The sequence below is a fragment of the Saccopteryx leptura genome, chromosome 5, assembly GCF_036850995.1.
Source record: "Saccopteryx leptura isolate mSacLep1 chromosome 5, mSacLep1_pri_phased_curated, whole genome shotgun sequence".
Classification (NCBI taxonomy): domain Eukaryota; kingdom Metazoa; phylum Chordata; class Mammalia; order Chiroptera; family Emballonuridae; genus Saccopteryx; species Saccopteryx leptura.
The window spans coordinates 51,377,408-51,397,224 of record NC_089507.1 but is presented as its reverse complement, the minus strand read 5'-3'; the positions used below and the strand labels follow the sequence as shown (position 1 = coordinate 51,397,224).

The following is a 19,817-nucleotide window of genomic DNA, read 5'->3' as shown; positions in this document are numbered from 1 at the left end:
AGTCAGATGAGGAGAGCAAAAATGGTGTATTGAGGGGCACGTTGTTTGAGCAGTGAGGGTGGTAAACTGAGTGGACATTTGGATCCATGTTAACAAAATAAATTTAAAACTTAAATTTGAAAAAAAAGAAATAACTGTAAAATTCACAAATTTTTAGATGTTAACTACCTTCAACAGACTCTTTTACAATGAGTAGATCAAACAAAATATAAAAGAAGAATTAGAAAATATGCTAAGAAAAATAAAATTGAAAAGAAAATATTGTAGAATTTAGCAAAAGCAGTGTGCAGATGTTAGTTTATAATGAAACATTAATATGAGGAGGTGCAATGTCTATGAACAAATGCAAATAAACAAAATTTGGTATATCTATATTATAAAATACTATCTGGCAATAAATAATAATAAAATCATGATACATATTAAAATATGATTGAATCTCTAAAATATTATGCTAAGTGAAAGAAATTAGTCACAAGAGTTCACATATTACATTATTCCATTTATAGAAAATGGTATATTGTATTAGAGACACATACAAGATTAGTGATTTGACAGGTTTGGGGAACGGAGTAAGAGATTAGGGAGTCCCATGTACATATTTAAGATGTCACTTGTATTATGAAAATGCTCTACATGAGTTCATCACAGTGGTAGCACAATTCTGTGAATAAATGAGGAACTGTGGAAATGTACATTTGAAATTCATCAATTGAATGGTGTGAGAAATACGTGTTCACCGAGTTTTATTTAAAAGAAAAAATCTCTTGAAAAATCATCCATTAGTTGTTTGTCAGTCATATAAAGGCTTTATCTTCCTTTTTTCACAAAAAGAGATTATACACACAATCACCCCCCCAACTTATAATACTCACATTCATCTATAATACCTCATATATCAGAGATGCATTATAGAGTTGATTCTTAGCTGTACAATAGCATTTGCAGGCATATACATTTCTATAAAAATAATTTATAATTTTTTTAGCTTATATAACATACACTTTTAATAAAAAAATGTATTACTTTGAGGAGTCAGGTTATATTTTAACTTTATCATTGATTTCTACTTGGACATAGGTCTGAACAAAGGCAGAGGGTTCAGCTTTTTGGAAAGAAGCATGTGTTCCACCAGGATGTCTACGAAGTGGATTTCAGTTCTGCTGCTGCTACAGCTGAGCTGTTCCATTAGCCCTGCGTGTTGTGGAAAGGTGCTGGTGTGGCCCACAGAATACAGCCATTGGATCAATATGAAGACAATCCTGGATGAACTCGTCCAGAGAGGCCATGAAGTGACCGTTCTGACATCGTCAGCTTCAGTTCTTGTTGACCCCAACAAACCATCTGCTATTAAGTTTGAGATTTATCCTACATCTTTAACAAAAGATGATATGGAGCTTTCTTTCACGAAAATAGTCAATGAATTGACATACCTGCCAAAAGATACATTTTGGACTTACTTTTCGCTAATGCAAGAACTCCTTGGGGAATTTTCTGATGGTGTTCGAAAGCTGTGTGAAGATGTAGTTTTGAACAAGAAACTTATGAAAAAAGTACAAGAATCCAGGTTTGATGTCATTCTTGCAGATGCATTTGGACCCTGTGGGGAGCTGCTGGCTGAGCTACTTGAGATTCCTCTGGTGTACAGTCTCCGCTTCTCTCCTGGTGATAACTTTGAGAAGCACAGTGGAGGACTTCCATTCATTCCTTCCTATGTACCTGTCATCCTGTCAGAATTAAGTGATCGAATGACATTCATGGAGAGGGTAAAAAATATGATGTATGTGCTTTATTTTGACTTCTGGTTCGAAACATTAAATCAGAAGAAGTGGGATCAGTTCTACAGTGAAGTATTAGGTAAGTCATCTTTTTACTTGGCAGTATGATATCTTAATGTTTCTCATTCCTTTGAGGTGAGTTTGCATAAATACAAAGTCAAAAGAATTTGTTTTTATAAGTAAAATCATGAAATAAAATTATAAAATGATCTCTCATTCTCACAAATATGGAAATATTTTAATTATAGGGCCACTGAGGAAATGTTTTATTTCATGTAGCTTAGTTGTATTTTAAAATTGAAATTTTTGCCAGATTATCTGAAGGATTATTTCACAATTGAGAAGTAGAATGGCTCTAAGCAACACTTAGCAACCTAAACTTTGAGGTTTCTAATGATTTCAATCCCTTTCACTAATCATCTGTTAAAAAACCTAAAATTTTGTTGACAGTGATTCTGAAAGTAAGTGAAAATACTCCCTTTATTAAAGACAATATGAGTGAAAATTTAGAGAAAGCATGTCTCTGTCTATATTTTATGAAAATATTCCAGCTGTGTTACCACATTTTCTATTAATGCACAAGTATTATTAAACTCCAAACATGGACCAACTGCAATACCAGGAATTGAGCCACACTCTCAAAGCCTCAGTTTCTGAGAAATCTAAGATTAAGAGAATACTTTGATAAATTGTAGAAACTACAGGAAATAATCTACAGATACAGTTTCCAGGGTAATGGAGGAATTAACTAACAAAAGAGTTAAAATAATTATTTAAATGTGCCATCAATTCCTTTTGCAACATGACAGAATAAACAGCTGCAAGTTAAATTTTATAGTGGCTTGGGTTTCAGCATTTTCTTTGAATGTGATTGAACTGAGGTGATCTTAGAGAAAAAAGACTCTTACACTCTGTCATATGTATATATATTGTTCACATATATGAACAACATAATATCAAATAGGCACATTATGTAAATGTTTGTATTCTCAAATCACTGTCACTATAAAGAATTTTGAATACATTATTCTATGCTTTTTTCAGAAAACTAAATGGTATATTCATACTTCAGTATTCTCATTTCTTCAACCTTTTGGTTATTTTTTTTTCCTTCAGGAAGGCCCACGACATTATCTGAGTTAATGGGGAAAGCTGAAATATGGCTCATTCGAACCTATTGGGATTTTGAATTTCCTCACCCACTTCTGCCACATTTTGAATTCGTTGGAGGGCTCCACTGCAAGCCTGCTAAACCCCTGCCTAAGGTAAACCTATTCTCATATGTTCTATGTTGTTTACTCTGCACTTTCCGTAGGAATGATTTTGTGACTTTTACTCAGAACATCTGATCACATTGAAGATCATATAGGAATCTGTGTAAGTGGTCTGACAATAGAAGCCGATAGATTTCTATACTGTGACAAGAATTTGTCATTATTATTACAGAATAAAGAAATATACTGGGAGACTTTTGAAATAGGATTAGTTAAGTTAAGATTCTCATTAATCAACACATAAAGTATCAACCATTAATTCAAAGAATCATCATAAAGTGATTCAATAGCTCAAGAGTAAAGGATGGATATGCAGGAGAGTAGTGTAGACAAAGTGTGTTCTCTCACAAACCAGATATTTTACTTGGAAAGATAAAATATAAGTAAGTAATAAAATTAGTGAGAAAAGCATTATCATAAAGAAAGAACATAGTGCTTCTATATTGCTAGAGATAATCCCACTGGACTGGATCATAGTACCTCAAGGAGTGACAACAGCAATCAGGGATAACTGAATATGAAACATCCCTGGTTTTGTCCCTATTCAACAACAAAAATTTGTTATCTATCCATGACCAAGTATATCTCTATAGAAATTTGGGGATCCAGCAACAAATGCCAAGGCTCCTGGAAAGAGACTCTCACATTGCCCATCAGGTAATAGGCAAAAAAACTCCAGTACTGGCTGCGATACCCACAGGATATTGTGAATTGATTCCTCCCCCTCATCGTTGCCATCCAGCAGTACCTGTAGAGCCCAGACTTGGACAGGCATCTCTGAGTTAGAAACAGTGGTGGGATTCAGCCGGTTCACACTGGTTTGGCATAACTTATACCTAATTTTATGTAGAGTTCAGCCAATTGGAGTTAAAATAGCACTTGTGATCAGGGTTCTCACTAAGGCAGGTGTCTGCACAGCCACTCAAATGGAAATCACAAATTTACATTTCTTACTCCTTTTTATTTTTTTATTTTATTTTATTTATTCATTTTAGAGAGGAGAGGGAGAGACAGTGAGAGAGGGAGGAGAGACAGAGAGAGAGAAGGGGGGAGGAGCTGGAAGCATCAACTCCCACATGTGCCTTGACCAGGCAAGCCCAGGGTTTCGAACCGGTGACCTCAGCATTTCCAGGTCGATGCTTTATCCACTGCGCCACCACAGGTCAGGCATCTTACTCCTTTTTAATGTTCATCAGCCCAGTAACGTATTCTAAGTGCCCTTGGTAATGTTCATTCCATACAAAGGTGAAAATAATAGCCAGTGAGGATGCCAATCAAGAAACTATACAGAAATATCTTAAATAACAGTTTTATTTTTTTCGCCAGATATTATTTAATATTTTTATTAATATTTATAAATTCTTTTTTATAAATTAATCAAGTTTTGTGTATCTCTTTTATATTCTTATGGAATTATTAAATATATGAAATAATTAACTACCGTTAGGTATATCTCTTTTATACTTAAAATGGTCATTCACTTCAGAGAACTGGTTCTTAAATTATTTGAATACCACCACTGGTTAAGAGGCCTTTTGAGGAAGTCTAGATTTTCAGGAAAATACCAGAGCATGTTGGAGCACATAATGTATGCATTTACATGCATTGATTGGTGTGGCTGAGAGAAGAGCTCGACATTGCCAGCAGCGTTCATTCTCCGACATTGCAGCACAGCTTAGGGCTACAGGAGGCTGTCATTCCTCCCACAGGGGACAGAAAGAGCTGGTGAGTGGATACCGTGTATTCCTGGAGTACAGGATGCTCCAAAGGGGCTCATTTCTCTGTCACAGCATCAGTATCGGTTGAGAGGGAGCAGACAGGAGAGTGCCATGTGAGGTTCCCAGAGGACATAAAAGAGACACAGTTCCTCCTGACAGCATTCTGTACTCCATCTGGAAGCCTGACCACAAACCATGAAGGAAACCTCTCCTACAGATCCCCACAATGGGCCTGTGGGCTCCTACACTGAACTGCATTCCAAACCCATACCTCCTCATCTGCGGCCAGCCCCATGTACAAGCTGCCAAGGGCAGGACAAGAGCAAGATCTGCTAGAAGACTACGGGACAAGAGCAGAATGGAGACAAGAGTTTGTCAGCAAGAGTGAAACCACAAACGAGTTGTAGCACCACCATCAGGACTGGTCCTTATAGGATGGAGCGATGATAAATAAGTTTTAGAATTCTCCCACAAGAGTCTGCCAAAATGATTTACAAAAAGCACAGAACCATGTGCACTGTTGGTGGTAATGTGAAATTGGTGAAAACACTATAAAAACCAGTAAGATATCAAATTAGAGCTACCATACGATCTAAAAATTTCACTTCTGAGTATTTTTCTAAAAATAAGAAAACCAGGATACCAAAAACATATTCATTATCCCATGTGTACTAATTATTAGTCACAACAGCCAATAAATAGGAACAATTAAAGTGTCTGTTAACAGATAAGTGGTAAAAACTTGTAAAATACACTTATAAACACAAAGACACACACACACACATTCTACTACATTATTCAACCATTAGTAAGATATTATACCAATTGGACAACATATTTGGACAGTAAAGGCATTATGCAAAGTGACATAAATCACACTGAAAGAGACAAATAACGGATGATATCATTTATATAGTGAATCTAAAAAAGGTAAAGAGTTAGAAACAGAGTAGAACGTGATTACAATAAACTGGTTAAAGTGAAATGGGGTTGAGAAGAAGTGAGTGAAAGGGTACACACTTGTTACTTGAAGATAATTAATTCCAGGGGATAGAATAATTATAGCCAACAATAATTACTCTATTATATAATCAAAAGTTTCTGTAAACTAAATTTTAAATGACCTCACCAAAAACACAAAAAAGATAATCATGCTACCTAATACAGGTATTCACTAATGCTAAAGTGGTAATGATATTATAGCTTATGGATAAATCAACTCAACTCCCTGTATATCTTAAATTTACAGAACATTATAGGTCAATTCTGTCTCAATTTTTAAAGAAAAGCTTGAAAAAATAATTATAATGAGAAATCAATCTTTTTGTATTAGCATGGTCACACAATTTTCTAAAGAAATAAAAATAAAGAATTAAAAGCAGATCAAAGTTAAAAAATACATAAGTATGAAGGTTGGACCAGATTCTGTGAAAGTTTTGGCTCCTTACACATTTGAGGATGAGGACAGAGAAATTACATTTAGCAATCAGAAATTTTTCTCACACAGAAAGTAATAATATTCAAATATTCATAAAGATCAGGTAACACAGTCAGAAAATCTGAAACAATCTCAGGTAACATGACTTCAATATATATTTTCGGTACATTAAACTGAGCTATTCACGAGGGTAACCAGCCCTCTGCTTCAGAAAGCCAAGCTGACCCTCTCCCACTGGAGGCAGGTGCCAATATAAAACATATTTATCTAACTTACACAGAACTGTTTTCCAACTTAGAAAAGTCAAACCCAGGACTAATCACAATCTATCCTCATATTTTATTTAGTCCCTAGAACATAAAAACTTTAAAAATGAATTCACTAAAGAAGCAAAAGTCTGCCATTACTGATGGTTTATTAGTTAGGAAATCTAAGTATTACTGATTATAAACAGTGAGTACAGGTTAATAATTACCTGGGTAAATGAAGCCTTACTTGGTTTCATAAGACTTACTTATATAAACAACAAAAAAGCCAAGTTTGGTGTACCTTGCCCAGATAATTACAAAAGAAGTAACTATATTACTAAACTAGTTACAAGTGATAACCAGATATGATAGTAACTGAAACTATTTCATGATTAGGATCTATTTTACATTAGCTATTTCCAATAAAGAAAAAAATGAGATCCAACCAAATGTCTTACAATCTTTTGCTTTACAAGCTACTAGAAGGAACAAACTAATAAGACTTTGAATGGCAATTAGGGAAAGGGGTGCACAGAACCACACAATCCACAGCAAACTCTTCTACAGGGGCTACTTCCAGGCTAGGACTCCTATTTACTACTGTTCTTTAATGTTCATTTTGCTGCAGCAAGCTAGCCTCTGTCTTCTACACCGAATACTCTTCCATTCCAGGGAAGTGCTATGCAATATTCCCAAAAACCACCTTACACCACTAAAGCCTTTAATCCCTAATCTGAAGGTGTCACAGTAAAGAATGTAAGCATTTAGGAAAAGAATATATGTCATTACCTGGTAAAGTAATCATTGTCCATTGAATGGGACCACATTTATCAAAAATGTTTGCGGGTTAAAATTTGCTGTATGTTATCAGCTAAACTGAAACCTTCCGGTATTATCAGGATTCAGAATAAATAAACAGCATCAAAAATAAATTGAAGGAAATTTTAAGCCAGGCTATAACATAACTGAATCCCTAAGGATATTTTCCTAAGTACAATAACACACTCACCATAGATACATACTGTATGATTACACTAATGTATGGTGTAAAACTAGCAAATTTATAGAAAGAGAAAGACGAATGGTGAGTGCTAGGAACTGGGAAATGAGAAATGGTGAATTACAGGATAAGAAGCACAGTTTCCATGCCCAAGGTGAAAGAGTTCTGGAGAAGGGTTGCACAACAATAAGGATAACTTTACCTTGTAACTGTACACTAGGAAATAGTTAAGATAAGTTTATATTGTATGGATTTTAACACTGTTAAAAAACACAAACAATACACTAATAACTCATAAGGCATAATTTTCTCTCTTTAATTGTTTGTAGCAGTCCTTTCAGTAGTGTTCACTGCACTGTTGCTCTTCTGTAATGGAAAATAATCTTGCTTCACAGGAAATGGAAGAGTTTGCCCAGAGCTCTGGAGAACATGGCATTGTGGTGTTCACCTTGGGCTCCATGGTCAAGAACATGACAGATGAAACAGCCAATGAGATTGCATCAGCTCTTGCCCAGATTCCTCAAAAGGTTTGATAAAGTAACATTGAGTCAACAACTGATGAGTGGGTTAAACTCTGTAAAGTGTAGAATTACAGAAATTTCTACATAAAAGCTAAGCTATTGTGATAGCTTCAATTTACCTCACCTATCAATTTAAAAACAAAGTACATAATAGCATGTTTTTGTTTAACAATGACTTTGAAATTAACATAGTTATCACCAAAAAGTATATTTAAGAGGTACACTGTGCAGTTTTGTATTGTCATAGTATGGTAGGCAGGAACTGATAGATATCACCTAATCTATCCAGTCGTTTACTCTATTTTCTTGCAGGAATCCTAGGGTACAGTACAAAGTACAGATGTTCTGAGAAAGCAGTAAAATTTTTAACAGTAACATAAACTGGAAATGGTAACAGTCTGAAAGGTGTCTCACAGTTTAGGCTTGGCAGGTGATCCAGGCCACTCTTCCCCTGAATTCTGGAGTAGGCCCACTCAGTGTGTTCCTCAAGGTGATACTGAGAGAAAGAGTGTCCAGGGCTCACCAGCTGCATCAGACACAAACCAGAACAGTGATTGAGAGAAAGAGAAATGCCGGCCTGTGAAAAGGAAAAGAAAATGTCCCTGGTCAGCTGGGCCCTACTACATTCTGAAGCAGGAAGAAATAAAAGAAAGAATGGACATGGGTTTAGCCCTTAGGTGACACTAAATTTTATAAAATGTAGTCGGAAACAACCTGTGAGAATAACTTTTCCTGATACAAGAGGAGGCGGAGCAGATGAGGAGGAGGAGGAGATGGAAGGTGAAGAGTTGGAGGAGGAGTGAGGGGAAGAAGAGGGGGATATAAACAACAGTCAACCAGAAGCAAGGCGAGCATGGAACATTTTCTGGAACACTCTCTTTCAACATAAAATATGGTAGAAAATTATTGAAACACGTAAAAATCACTTGAAGTCTCTGGGTATTTGTGAACTACTTTTCATTTCATAACTAATGTAAATTTCTCTTTAGCACATATGCTATTTTGCTAAGAATCTTAAGTTACTTTCATACTCACATAGCAAACAGATGTTCATTTATGAACTAGAATCTAGCTTGGTAGTAAAATGAGAATTTGCTGGACCATTTATGATTAAACCATTTTAGTGAATCAGTGCATTGTAGCACGTTGTGAAGTGCTGATAAATCAGTTGAATAAAATTCGGTATCATCATCATATTTGGTCTATAAAGATGTGTAGTATTATTTATGATGTGCCAATGGACTTTTCTATATTTTAAGAGAATTTTCTATCCTAAGCAGGAGTGATTATAATGGATTCATGTAAAAATACTTGGAAGTAGTAATTAATAATTAGTAAACTAAACTGAGCTACACAAACTCATTAAGCAGAAATTATGTATAATGGATAATGAATTGTTAAATATAAGAATAGTTAATTCTCACAAATTACTGATGGTAATAATAATTTTTTAAATCAGGATGTATTATTTGAATAAAATAACTTTTGAAACTAGTGAATATAAGTAAATCACTTTCTCATCTTTCAAAAAGAAATACACAGGTGACCATTAATACACAGGTGATTGGAAGATGAGAGCCAATATTATTAAGAGTGAAAACAAAACAAATATATTGATTATTAGTAAACTGCTGGTTTTCAAACTAAAATTATAGGACTCCGTTACTTAAAATTTTTATATACTTGAATTGGTCATTGATAATCTCATTGTGTAACCCCAAAGTATGAAACATCATAATTGAAATCATGCCTGACTGAATATAAAAATAAGTGCATGTAATACCAGCCTGTACTATTCTTACATCGGTGTTTTATTGGATCTCATTCTGTATATGTTTTGTGTTCAGTTGGTTATCTGAACTATGTGAAGTGTTTAACTAGATGTCTCTAATCTAAATAGATTTCTGATGTGCTATAACTCTGTAGTTTAAGTTATCTAATATATTACATTTTTACCCTACCAGGTGATATGGAGATATGTTGGCAAAAAACCAGATACCTTAGGGCCAAATACCCGGCTCTATAAATGGCTGCCCCAGAATGACCTTCTTGGTAAGACTCTGGAAAACACTGAAGTCAGACTCAATTTGTCAAAAATAAAAAACAGTTCACTAGGAAAAAAATTTATTAAACATTTGTAATTGAAAACAAATGACAAATAAATTATAAAATAAAAATTAATTTTTATATCAATTTCTGTCCTAGGATAAAAGTTAAGATATATCAGTTGGCATCTTGTTTTACACAGTCACATTTTTTATGGCTACATACAAAATATTTTTATTTCATGTGTAATGACCTCTCACAGAAAATAACTCAGCATTTTCTCAGTTATTACTCTCCTAATTCTCTCTTTATATAAAATTTTTACACACTATAAGGGTGTGCACATGCCCCTGAAAAATATTAGCTCCGTTATTATTACCAGTGACTTTCCATTTTCCATTAAGAAAAAAATAAAAATCTCTTTTCAAAATAATAATATACCTTATGATGTGTAGCTTTTCCTTCATTGGGTCCTGGGCCAAGACCCTCACATTACCTGTCTCCTTGATACACTACTTATCAGACCCAGTATTTTCACTATTTTATTAAGAGAGTATATTATAACATACTCCACCACACTTTTTTATAAACAGTTTTTTTTTAATGCAGAATATTCTCTTTCAATTTGTCTACTGGCAACTTGTATTTTTTTCAAGTTGCTAGAAACACACTAATCTTCCATGTAAGGCTACACTGTCTCTCCAGCAGATTTAAGTGCCTCATCCTTTGAGATCAGAAAGACATTTTTAATATACCCTAAAGTGTATATATTCTGTTAATAAATACATTTTCTCTATCAGTGCCTTTATCACCAACTCTCCTTTTATTCCAAAACTTATATTTCATAATTTGCTGAAATTCACCCAATCCTAGGTCATCCAAAAACCAAAGCCTTTATCACTCATGGTGGAACTAATGGCATCTATGAGGCGATCTACCATGGGATCCCCATGGTGGGCATTCCCTTGTTTGCGGATCAACCTCATAACATTGCTCACATGGAGACCAAGGGAGCAGCTGTCAGGTTGGACTTCAACACTATTTCAAGTAAAAAATTGCTCAATGCATTGAAGACAGTCATTAATGACCCTTTGTAAGTATCACATATTTCTTTCTTCCTTTTTTTTTAATTGATAGAGGGGTGATAGATAATGAGATAGATACCCTTATGTGTCCTTATTGAAATCCACCTGGCAACCCCTATCTGAGACAAATGCTCAAATCAACCAAGCTATCTTCAGTGCCTGGGGTGACTCTTGGACCAATCAAGCTATCCTCAGTACCTGGGGACCTTCCAAGCAATTGATCCACTGGCTTTGAGAGGGGAAGAGAAAAAGAGAAGAGGGAGAAGATTGGGAGTGAAAGAAAGACAGATGGTTGCTACTTGTTTGTGCCTTGACCAAGGATCGAACCTGGGATGTGCACACATCAGCCAATGCTCTATCCACTGAGCCAACTATCCAGGGCCACATTTTTCTTAGTAGATACTATTTAGAGATAGGAAATTTTCTCAATGGTGCATATGAGTTTCACCCTATTTTTAAGATGCCAATTTTGACATTATTAAAATAATTACCCATCTTATATATATTTTTATTTTCAGCTACACTTTCATTTCAAAGTTGGACTTTAACCCCATGTATTAATGGGTAACTACCTAGCACAACAATTTTCACCTCCAAGTTTTAAAGTTATATAAATAATTGTAAAGATACATTTTTTTAAAATATGGTAGAGCACATAGAAGGAAACGTGATAAACCAGAAGACAAATTATAAATTCTTTCAATTCAGTACCTAAAATATTTGCTTAAGCAGTGGTGGCACAGTGGATAGCCCGTAGACCTGGTCCTCTGGAGTTTTGAGTTTGAAACCTCAAATTCACCAGCTTGAGTACAAATGATTGGCATGAGTGCAGTGAAACCAGCTTGAGTGTAAGGTTGACATCTACAGCTCAGGGTTGCCAGCTTGAGCATGGAGTGACTAGCGTGACAGCAGGATCATCATGATTCCAAAGTTGCTGATTTGAGCCATGGGTCACTAGCTTGAGCAATAAGTCACTGGCTCGACTTGAGCCCCCAGGATCAAGGCACATATGCGATGCCATCAAAAAACTACTAAATGAAGCACCTATGAGTTGACACTTATCCATTTATTAGTCTGTGTTTATTATTCCTGTTTCCAACTTTAGCTACCATGAATATTGCTACCAATGTTTTCTGTGTGAATATGCTTACAGATGTCAGTAGTTATAGCAAACCCAAACTGACTAAATCATTCAAACACAACTAATGTCAGAGTTCATTTTAAAAATTAACTATATTTACTATTTAGAAGCCATGTTTATATAGAAGTGTACTAGAATATTGTAAAAAACTAATGATCATAAAAAGATGCAGCTATACTATTATCAGACACTTTCGACCAGAAGCACTAACTAAAATTACAGAAAATATCTTTCATAATGATACAAAGATTAATCTGTCAAAATAATACATATTATTATTTGGTAAACTCTACAAATAAATCCCCATATTAAACAGTAAAAGGAGACAAAAACAAAGATCCAAATGTAAACCTTCATCATAATAGTATGTTTTTGATGATTTTATTCTATAATATAAAAAGATGACAAAAAATAAATAGGTAAAAGTTTTGAAACATGATTTTAAAATCTAACCTAGTTTACATGCACTCAAAAGTGCAGAACATTTATTTTTAAATGTATAAGGAATAATAATGGAACTTAACCTACATGCTTGGTCAAAATGAAGACTCAGTATTTAAAATTATTCAAATCATAAATAGAATAGGTCCAATACAACTAGAATTAAATCAGAACAAAATAAACCCTAAACTACAAAAAAAATGTAAATTTTGGAAATTAAGTAACACATTTGTAAATAATCCACAGTTAATGTTATAATCATAATCATACATGTACCTTCTTCTCAGCAACTCCTCATATAAGTATATATACAAAGGATGTATAAATATGTAAATCTAAAGATATATACTGATATGTGTTATGTATATATGATTTTGGCTAATCCCCTTACCTTCTTTGATCCCTTTCCCTTTCCCCCTTCCCTCTGACACTTGTCAATCTGTTCCCTGTGCTCCTACTTTTGTTTCTACTTTGTTCCTCAGGTTACTTTGTTCATTAGATTCCATATATAAGTATGATGATATATTTGTTTTCTCTACCTGCTTTATTTAACTTTATTTAATCACCAGGTCCATTTAAGTTGTCTCAAAAGGTAAGACTGCTTTCTTTTCTACGGCTAAGTAGTATTCCATTGTGTAAATGTAGTACAGGGTTTTGTTTTTTTTTACCCATTCATCTAATGATGAAGACTTGGGATGCCTCCAGATCATGGCGATTTCAAACAATGCTGCAATGAACATAGCAGTGAAGCCAGAGATGCAGGGGGAGGTGGAGATAGAGATGTAAGCAAAACGGTGTGGAAAGAGACTTTGAATGAAACATGGGGGGCCACGATGTGGTGTGCAGAGTGTGTTATATTGAGTACAACACCCAAAATCATGTCAACATAATAAATTAAAAATTAATGAAATTTAAAGATATATACAAAAATATTTACATTAGCTTTAATAGAAATAGCTAAAAAATATTAATCCAAATATCCATCAAACATTGTAAAGCAGTTATCTGTAATACTATCATACATCAAATACTATACAGCAATGCAATTAATGACCCCTACAGAAAAGACAAAATCAAATTAAGTGTTACTGTACGTTTCTAATATATAAATGAGAAAAACTAATCTATGATGCTAATAGTAATGATAGTAGTCAATTTGTGGCAAGGATTACAGACTAAATGATCAAAGAGAATGGGAAGCTTCTAGTAGCTTGTGGTATTCTGTATCAGTATGTAACTCATAGCCATATTGTTATATTGAGTGCATGACAATTTACTAGGTAATTATCAAATTTTGAACTGTTGCCTGACCTTTGGTGGCACAGTGGATAAAGCGTCGACCTGGAAATGTTGAGGTTGCCGGTTCGAAACCCTGGGCTTGCCTGGTCAAGGCACATATGGGAGTTGATGCTTCCAGCTCCTCCCCCCTTCTCTCTAGCTCCTCTCTCTCTCTCCTCTCTAAAATGAATAAAAAAAAAATTTTGAGCTGTTGACTTAGAGTAGGTGTAATTTTTCTATTTTTTATACTGAAATGAAAGATATGCTTTATAAAATGTATTGTTTGTTTTGAGGAGGCAATAAGTTAGTCAAAGACTGAGTTCTCTCTTTGCTCACATATATACAACACAGTTTCATGTGGAAATTATACTAATTTCACAAGCCAGTAGCATGCAGAATAATATCCCTTAATATGCCAAATAAAAAAATAACATATATCAAACTAGTGACTGGATAATCACAATATTTCTCCAGACAAGAAGATTTTAAGGAATAAAGTCCAAATTCAATAAAGAACAGTGAGTTTCCAAGCAGGAGCTGATTTCCAGCTGCCAGCACAAGAATAAAAGTCCCCAGTTGCTATAGCACATTGCTAGGGAGCAAAGACACCAGAATTGGAGGCTGGCTGATCTCTTCCACAGGGCTGCTCTGAGCTTTATCACCACTTTCTAAGAGACCTGTGTGACTGAGACAGGAAAGAATGCCCCAAGGGTCTCCTGGTCCTTTTTAGGTTACTAAAGAGTCACCCCGCCCAAAACAAAAATCTCAAATAGTCCTCACAGACTGGCAGTAATTTAGTCTAAATGTTGCCTTGCCATAGTTGTTCTTCCATATTTTGTTACCAGAAAGGACTCAGGCTGGGTGTTGGGGGGATGAGGGCTCTGCTTATAAACAAACACCAGATGGAGAATGATATACTGGCAGGACTTAATTAATTTTTACATCAAACAACATATGTTTTCATTTTTGCCATAAACAAGTGGATTCAAACAACGTCACTTAATTCATAAAAAAGTAGATTTGAAGTCACATTAAATCAATGGACATGTATTTAGATATGCAGAAATCAAATATTGAAAAAAAAAAGGACAAGGAAGAAATGCCTTAGGGCACTATAAGTGTGGCAGGAAAAACGTCTCTGAGTCATGATATGGACACAGGACCTTCCTCAGACTTAAAAGCATCCATGAGTGTCTCGGGGAAGAGGGGGAAGTCTTTCTCACAAGAGGGACAGAGAAGAGTACAAAGGAGCTGAGGTAGAAACATTCTTGGAAGCTTTAGTAAACAAAGATCCAGAAGGTCATTGTGACTACAATAGACTTTGCTTAGGACAAAGTCATAGGAGAGGAGATTGCCAGGGTCTGTCCATTGTCAAAATGCAAACTTCAACGCAGCAATTTACAGATTTAATTGGCTGTATTAAGCAATTCATGAATTGGGCAATATGGCATTAGCAACTAAAAGGGATCTCAGAGGAATTTTGCCAAATGAAAAGTTTGTATAGGAACAAGGTTTTGGCAGGGGAGTTATTAGCAAAAGAAAAGAAAATATTATTTTTAGACTAGGGCTTCTTTTTCTAGGAAAGGAATGAAATGGGCTTCATTATGCAGATTGACTCTTCTCTCAATGGAAGATGGATAGGGCCCAAGTAACAGATTACTTCACTGGTATCAATACCAGTTTAATTGACTAAGATTATATTTCTGGGAGAAGTTGAAACTTCAGTTAAATCAGGCAAGAAATCTAGGTTTGCCATCATGGCTGTTTAACAAGAGTAATGCCATTTAGGGTTTACGGTTTTCTGTTTAACACCAGGTAGAGTGTTGTAGGCCAAAAATGATTTGGAATTGATTGGAAACGGGTTGGGATGCCAGATGGCCATTTTGAGCAAGAAAGTGTCATAATTTTATGTGTTTTAATATAATAATAGATTTATGAAGAGAAGTAGAGAAGCACAGGGAATATTGAGGAAGCATTTCTCCTGTTATTTTAGAGTTCCTTTAAATATTTTACAGTCATTGACCTAAAACTGCATTTCCCATCATATTTATGTAGAAGAATGAAAGTCTAAACTTATCAAAAAGTTTTCTTTTATTATTATATTTACTGATGTTTAGAGAGAGGAGAAAGAGAGAGAGAAATAAGGTGAGGGGGAACAGCAGGAAGTATCTACTCTCAGCGGGTGCTTCCCCCATGTGCCTCAACAGAGCAATCCTGGGGAACTAAACCAGCAACCTCAGTAATCCAGGTGGACACTATTATCCACTGCACCACTGCAGATCAGGCTCAAAAGGTTGTGTAATCTTTATTTGAACCAATAACTGAGGACAGGCCCAAATCAAAATCAACAGATGATAAAATGTCCTGGACAGTGGCAGTGTGGCAGTCTATTTATGCATTTAGAATAAAAAAAGAAGCATAAGAAAGTTACCTGATATCGATTAGTGCTAAATTAAGGAGGAAGAGAAAAACAAAGTGGAGGTGAGTGTTGAGGGGAATTAGAATTTCTAGACTGGATAAAAAGTAAAATGTAGAGATACATACAGGTACTTTATTACATTATTAGGTACAGAACAGCGGACATTTAACATTTATAATAAATACAGCTGGCATGTGGGCTACAAAATAAGTGTGGGTTCATTGTACTCTGGTGCCTGTGGTTATACATACAAAAATTACTCTCACATTTCAGAGGTTTGTTATGCTAGTTGCATAAGAACAAAGGACAGGCCTATATGGGGTAAAGATCAACCTCTTACTAGAGAAGCTATACGCTTGGAATGAGATTTCTACCTGGACAGCCCAGATAAAAATTTATGATCAGTTTGCCCTGTGTGATTACTTTGGATCACTGAGCTTGACAGGCTTATTACGTGGTCCCCTGACACTGTCAGGTCTGCTGTGTAGTCTCTTTATTTTCACACTCACAGCACTTAGAATGGCTCCTATCATTTCCTGAGCTAAAATGTGTAGCCTCCCCATCTTATCATCCATTTTCAGTTTGTAAAATATTTGTCACCAGAAAATTTCAATGTGAAAAGCAATCATCTATAAATACCCAAATAAAAATACAATTCTGCAATTCTATGACATTTATTTGAAATATGTTTATGACAATTCAAAAACCTTTCTTGAAAATGATTCTCTTCAGCAAAATATCTGTCTTTCATTATGGGTATCTTTGTGTCTCCTTTAGATATAAAGAGAATGCTATGAAATTATCAAGAATTCACCATGACCAGCCAATGAAACCTCTAGATCGAGCCGTCTTCTGGATCGAGTTTGTCATGCGCCACAAAGGAGCCAAACACCTGCGGCCAGCCTCCCTAGACCTCACCTGGGTCCAGTACCACTCTTTGGATGTGATTGGGTTCCTGCTGGCCTGTGTGGCAACGGCTATATTTGTCATTACAAAGAGTTGTCTGTTTTGTTGTCAGAAGTTTGCTAAATCAGGAAAGAAGAAAAAAAGAGAGTAGTTGTTCTGAGGCCTGAAGCTGATATGCCTCATACTTGGGACCTGTTCCAATTATTTCAGCAAAATGAACTGTGATATAAACAGCCCTACTTCCTTGACAAAATGACTATTTAAATTTAGCTTCTGAGATCAAAATTTGTTTTCAAAACATTAAGTATCAGTCTAAAATTTGAAAATACTCATATCAAAAAGGTAAATAAATTGGAAAAAAATAAAAATAACAATATAACTATATGAGTAAATATTAAATTTTACTATTCAAGCATTAGGCATTTATTCAAAATATCAGTAGAACTGAGAAAATGCTCAGAATAATTTCATGGTTTGTGGCATATTTTGCTAAATAAATTGTTTAATAGTTAGAATTGTTAAAATTTATTTATCATTCCACTTCATTATCGGACACCTGTAATGCTCCTCGATTTTGTGGTTCATTCAGCCTCAGCATCACTTCTTATCTAATGACACGGCGATCCACTTGCCTTCTTCCAGTTTAAGTCATTTCTTATAAAAGTGTTATGTGCATTTAGAAATAAAACTGATAGCTCCTTCCTATTATAAAACTGAGCCACTTATGAAAAACTTTGGTTTCAGTAGCTTATTCTCTTTACCACATGACCCCTTAGAGAGATCAACTACTTGCTTTCATCTCATTTCAGCCTTGATGATGGTTGTATGGTTCCAGTAATAGGTTTGATAACACTGGGGAAGAAAATGTTTGTTGCATCCACAAAAACACTTGCTTTACCTAATTCCAGTGTGCTGATCTCAAATCTGACATTAGTTTTTCTCTGTAAGCTACAGTTGTTTTGCAATTCAAGATTTTAAATTTTCATCTTATTGTAAAATTATCAACATTTAGTTTAACATAATGAAGTAGAATGTCTTCTTGGGCATCATCTTTGTGAAAATATAATAATTTATATAATGCAGTATAATGCAGTAAATACACTAATACATTAAAAGATATGATTGCATCAGAATTTGTCTACAATTTTGAAATAGAATGTAGTAAAACACTTATTTTAATCATAAAATTTGCACAAAACTTATTTAAATTCTATTCACACAAAAATTTGCATTTGTAGCTCTTGCATTTGTGTACTTGTTGAGGACAATCTCATTTGATGCTCCAGCAGTAGTCTGCCATCATATTTCTGTCCCATCACCCCTGATAACGCTCTTCCATTGTCTTTAGATCTTGATGAAAAATTCTCATCACTAACAGCACCAAGATTTTCGGGAACTTATCAAGGTGACTCTTCAGGAAGTGAATCTTAACACTCATGTTACATCCAATGTCATGGAAAGCCAACAGCATACTTTGAACCAGAAGTTCATAGTTTTCTGCTTTTTTGTTGCCAAGGAAGTTCTTTATAACTGCCGCTAAAGACTGTCATGCTGTTTTCTTCTCCTTATTTATCTTCCTGGCAAATTCTTCATCACATATGAGGGTTCGGATTTGAGGTCTATCGAATACACCTGCTTTTATCTTCCCGAAAAACAAGTCAGGAAAAGCAGAAATAATATGTTGAAAGCATTCACTTTCTCTATTCAATGCCTGAACAAACTCCTTCATTAAGACAAGTTTGATGTGAAGTGGAGGAAAAATGATCCTGTCTCTATTAACTATAGGTTAATTCACAATATTTTGCATTTCTACTTTCAGAACTTCACGTTTTGGCCACTCCATCTGTGTCCAGTGTTTGTACCGAGCTCGGCTGTCCCACAAACACAGAAAGTAAGGATACTTTGTGAAACTTCTCTGTTGTTCTAGCAGCAAATTTACCATTTTAAGATCCACACAAATGATCCAGTTATGCTCCTCATACTTCAGAAAGTCGAGGACAATTTTTAGGTCATTATAATCTTCTCACAGATGAGTTGAATAACCAATTGAAACTGCTACATAAACATTACTGTTGTGTAGGAGAACACATTTCAGACTCCATTTAGAGCTGTCAAGAAATAGCCGCCATTCTGTTGGACACTAAGTGGTAATACTTAGCTGGCTAAGAAGACTACTGATATCATGTCAGTAAACAAAGTGTTTGTCTTCGGAAAAAAAGTCCACAAAAATTTGTTTACGCTTCCTGAAACGGGATACTTTAGCTGACCAGCAAAGTACATTCTTTTCTTGAAGACTTGAGGCTAATAACTCATCTGCTTTCTTTGGTAGGCCCCAATCTCTTACTAAGTCATTCAATTCAGGTTGGCTAAACTACTGAGGGGTTAATGACTGCTTGGCATCAGAAGAAGACCCTTCAGATTCTACAACCATTTCCTCATGCATCTTATCAAAATATACTTGATCATCATGCTCACTTTCTTCAACCTTAGAAGAAATAAAACCATTGAAAACTGGAACTGGGAG

General features: G+C 35.0%; 1 protein-coding gene across 1 annotated transcript; it reads left to right on the top strand.

Moving 5' to 3' along the window:
- The first annotated feature begins 1,100 nt into the window (after positions 1-1,100).
- LOC136406167 (UDP-glucuronosyltransferase 2B31-like) lies at positions 1,101-18,234 on the top strand. Its single transcript, XM_066386030.1, has 6 exons — positions 1,101-1,857; positions 2,895-3,043; positions 7,852-7,983; positions 9,942-10,029; positions 10,897-11,116; positions 17,165-18,234. Exons 1-6 carry the CDS (start codon positions 1,122-1,124, stop codon positions 17,442-17,444), a joined length of 1,605 nt encoding a protein of 534 aa, XP_066242127.1. The 5' UTR covers positions 1,101-1,121; the 3' UTR covers positions 17,445-18,234.
- Positions 18,235-19,817: the final 1,583 nt, after the last annotated feature.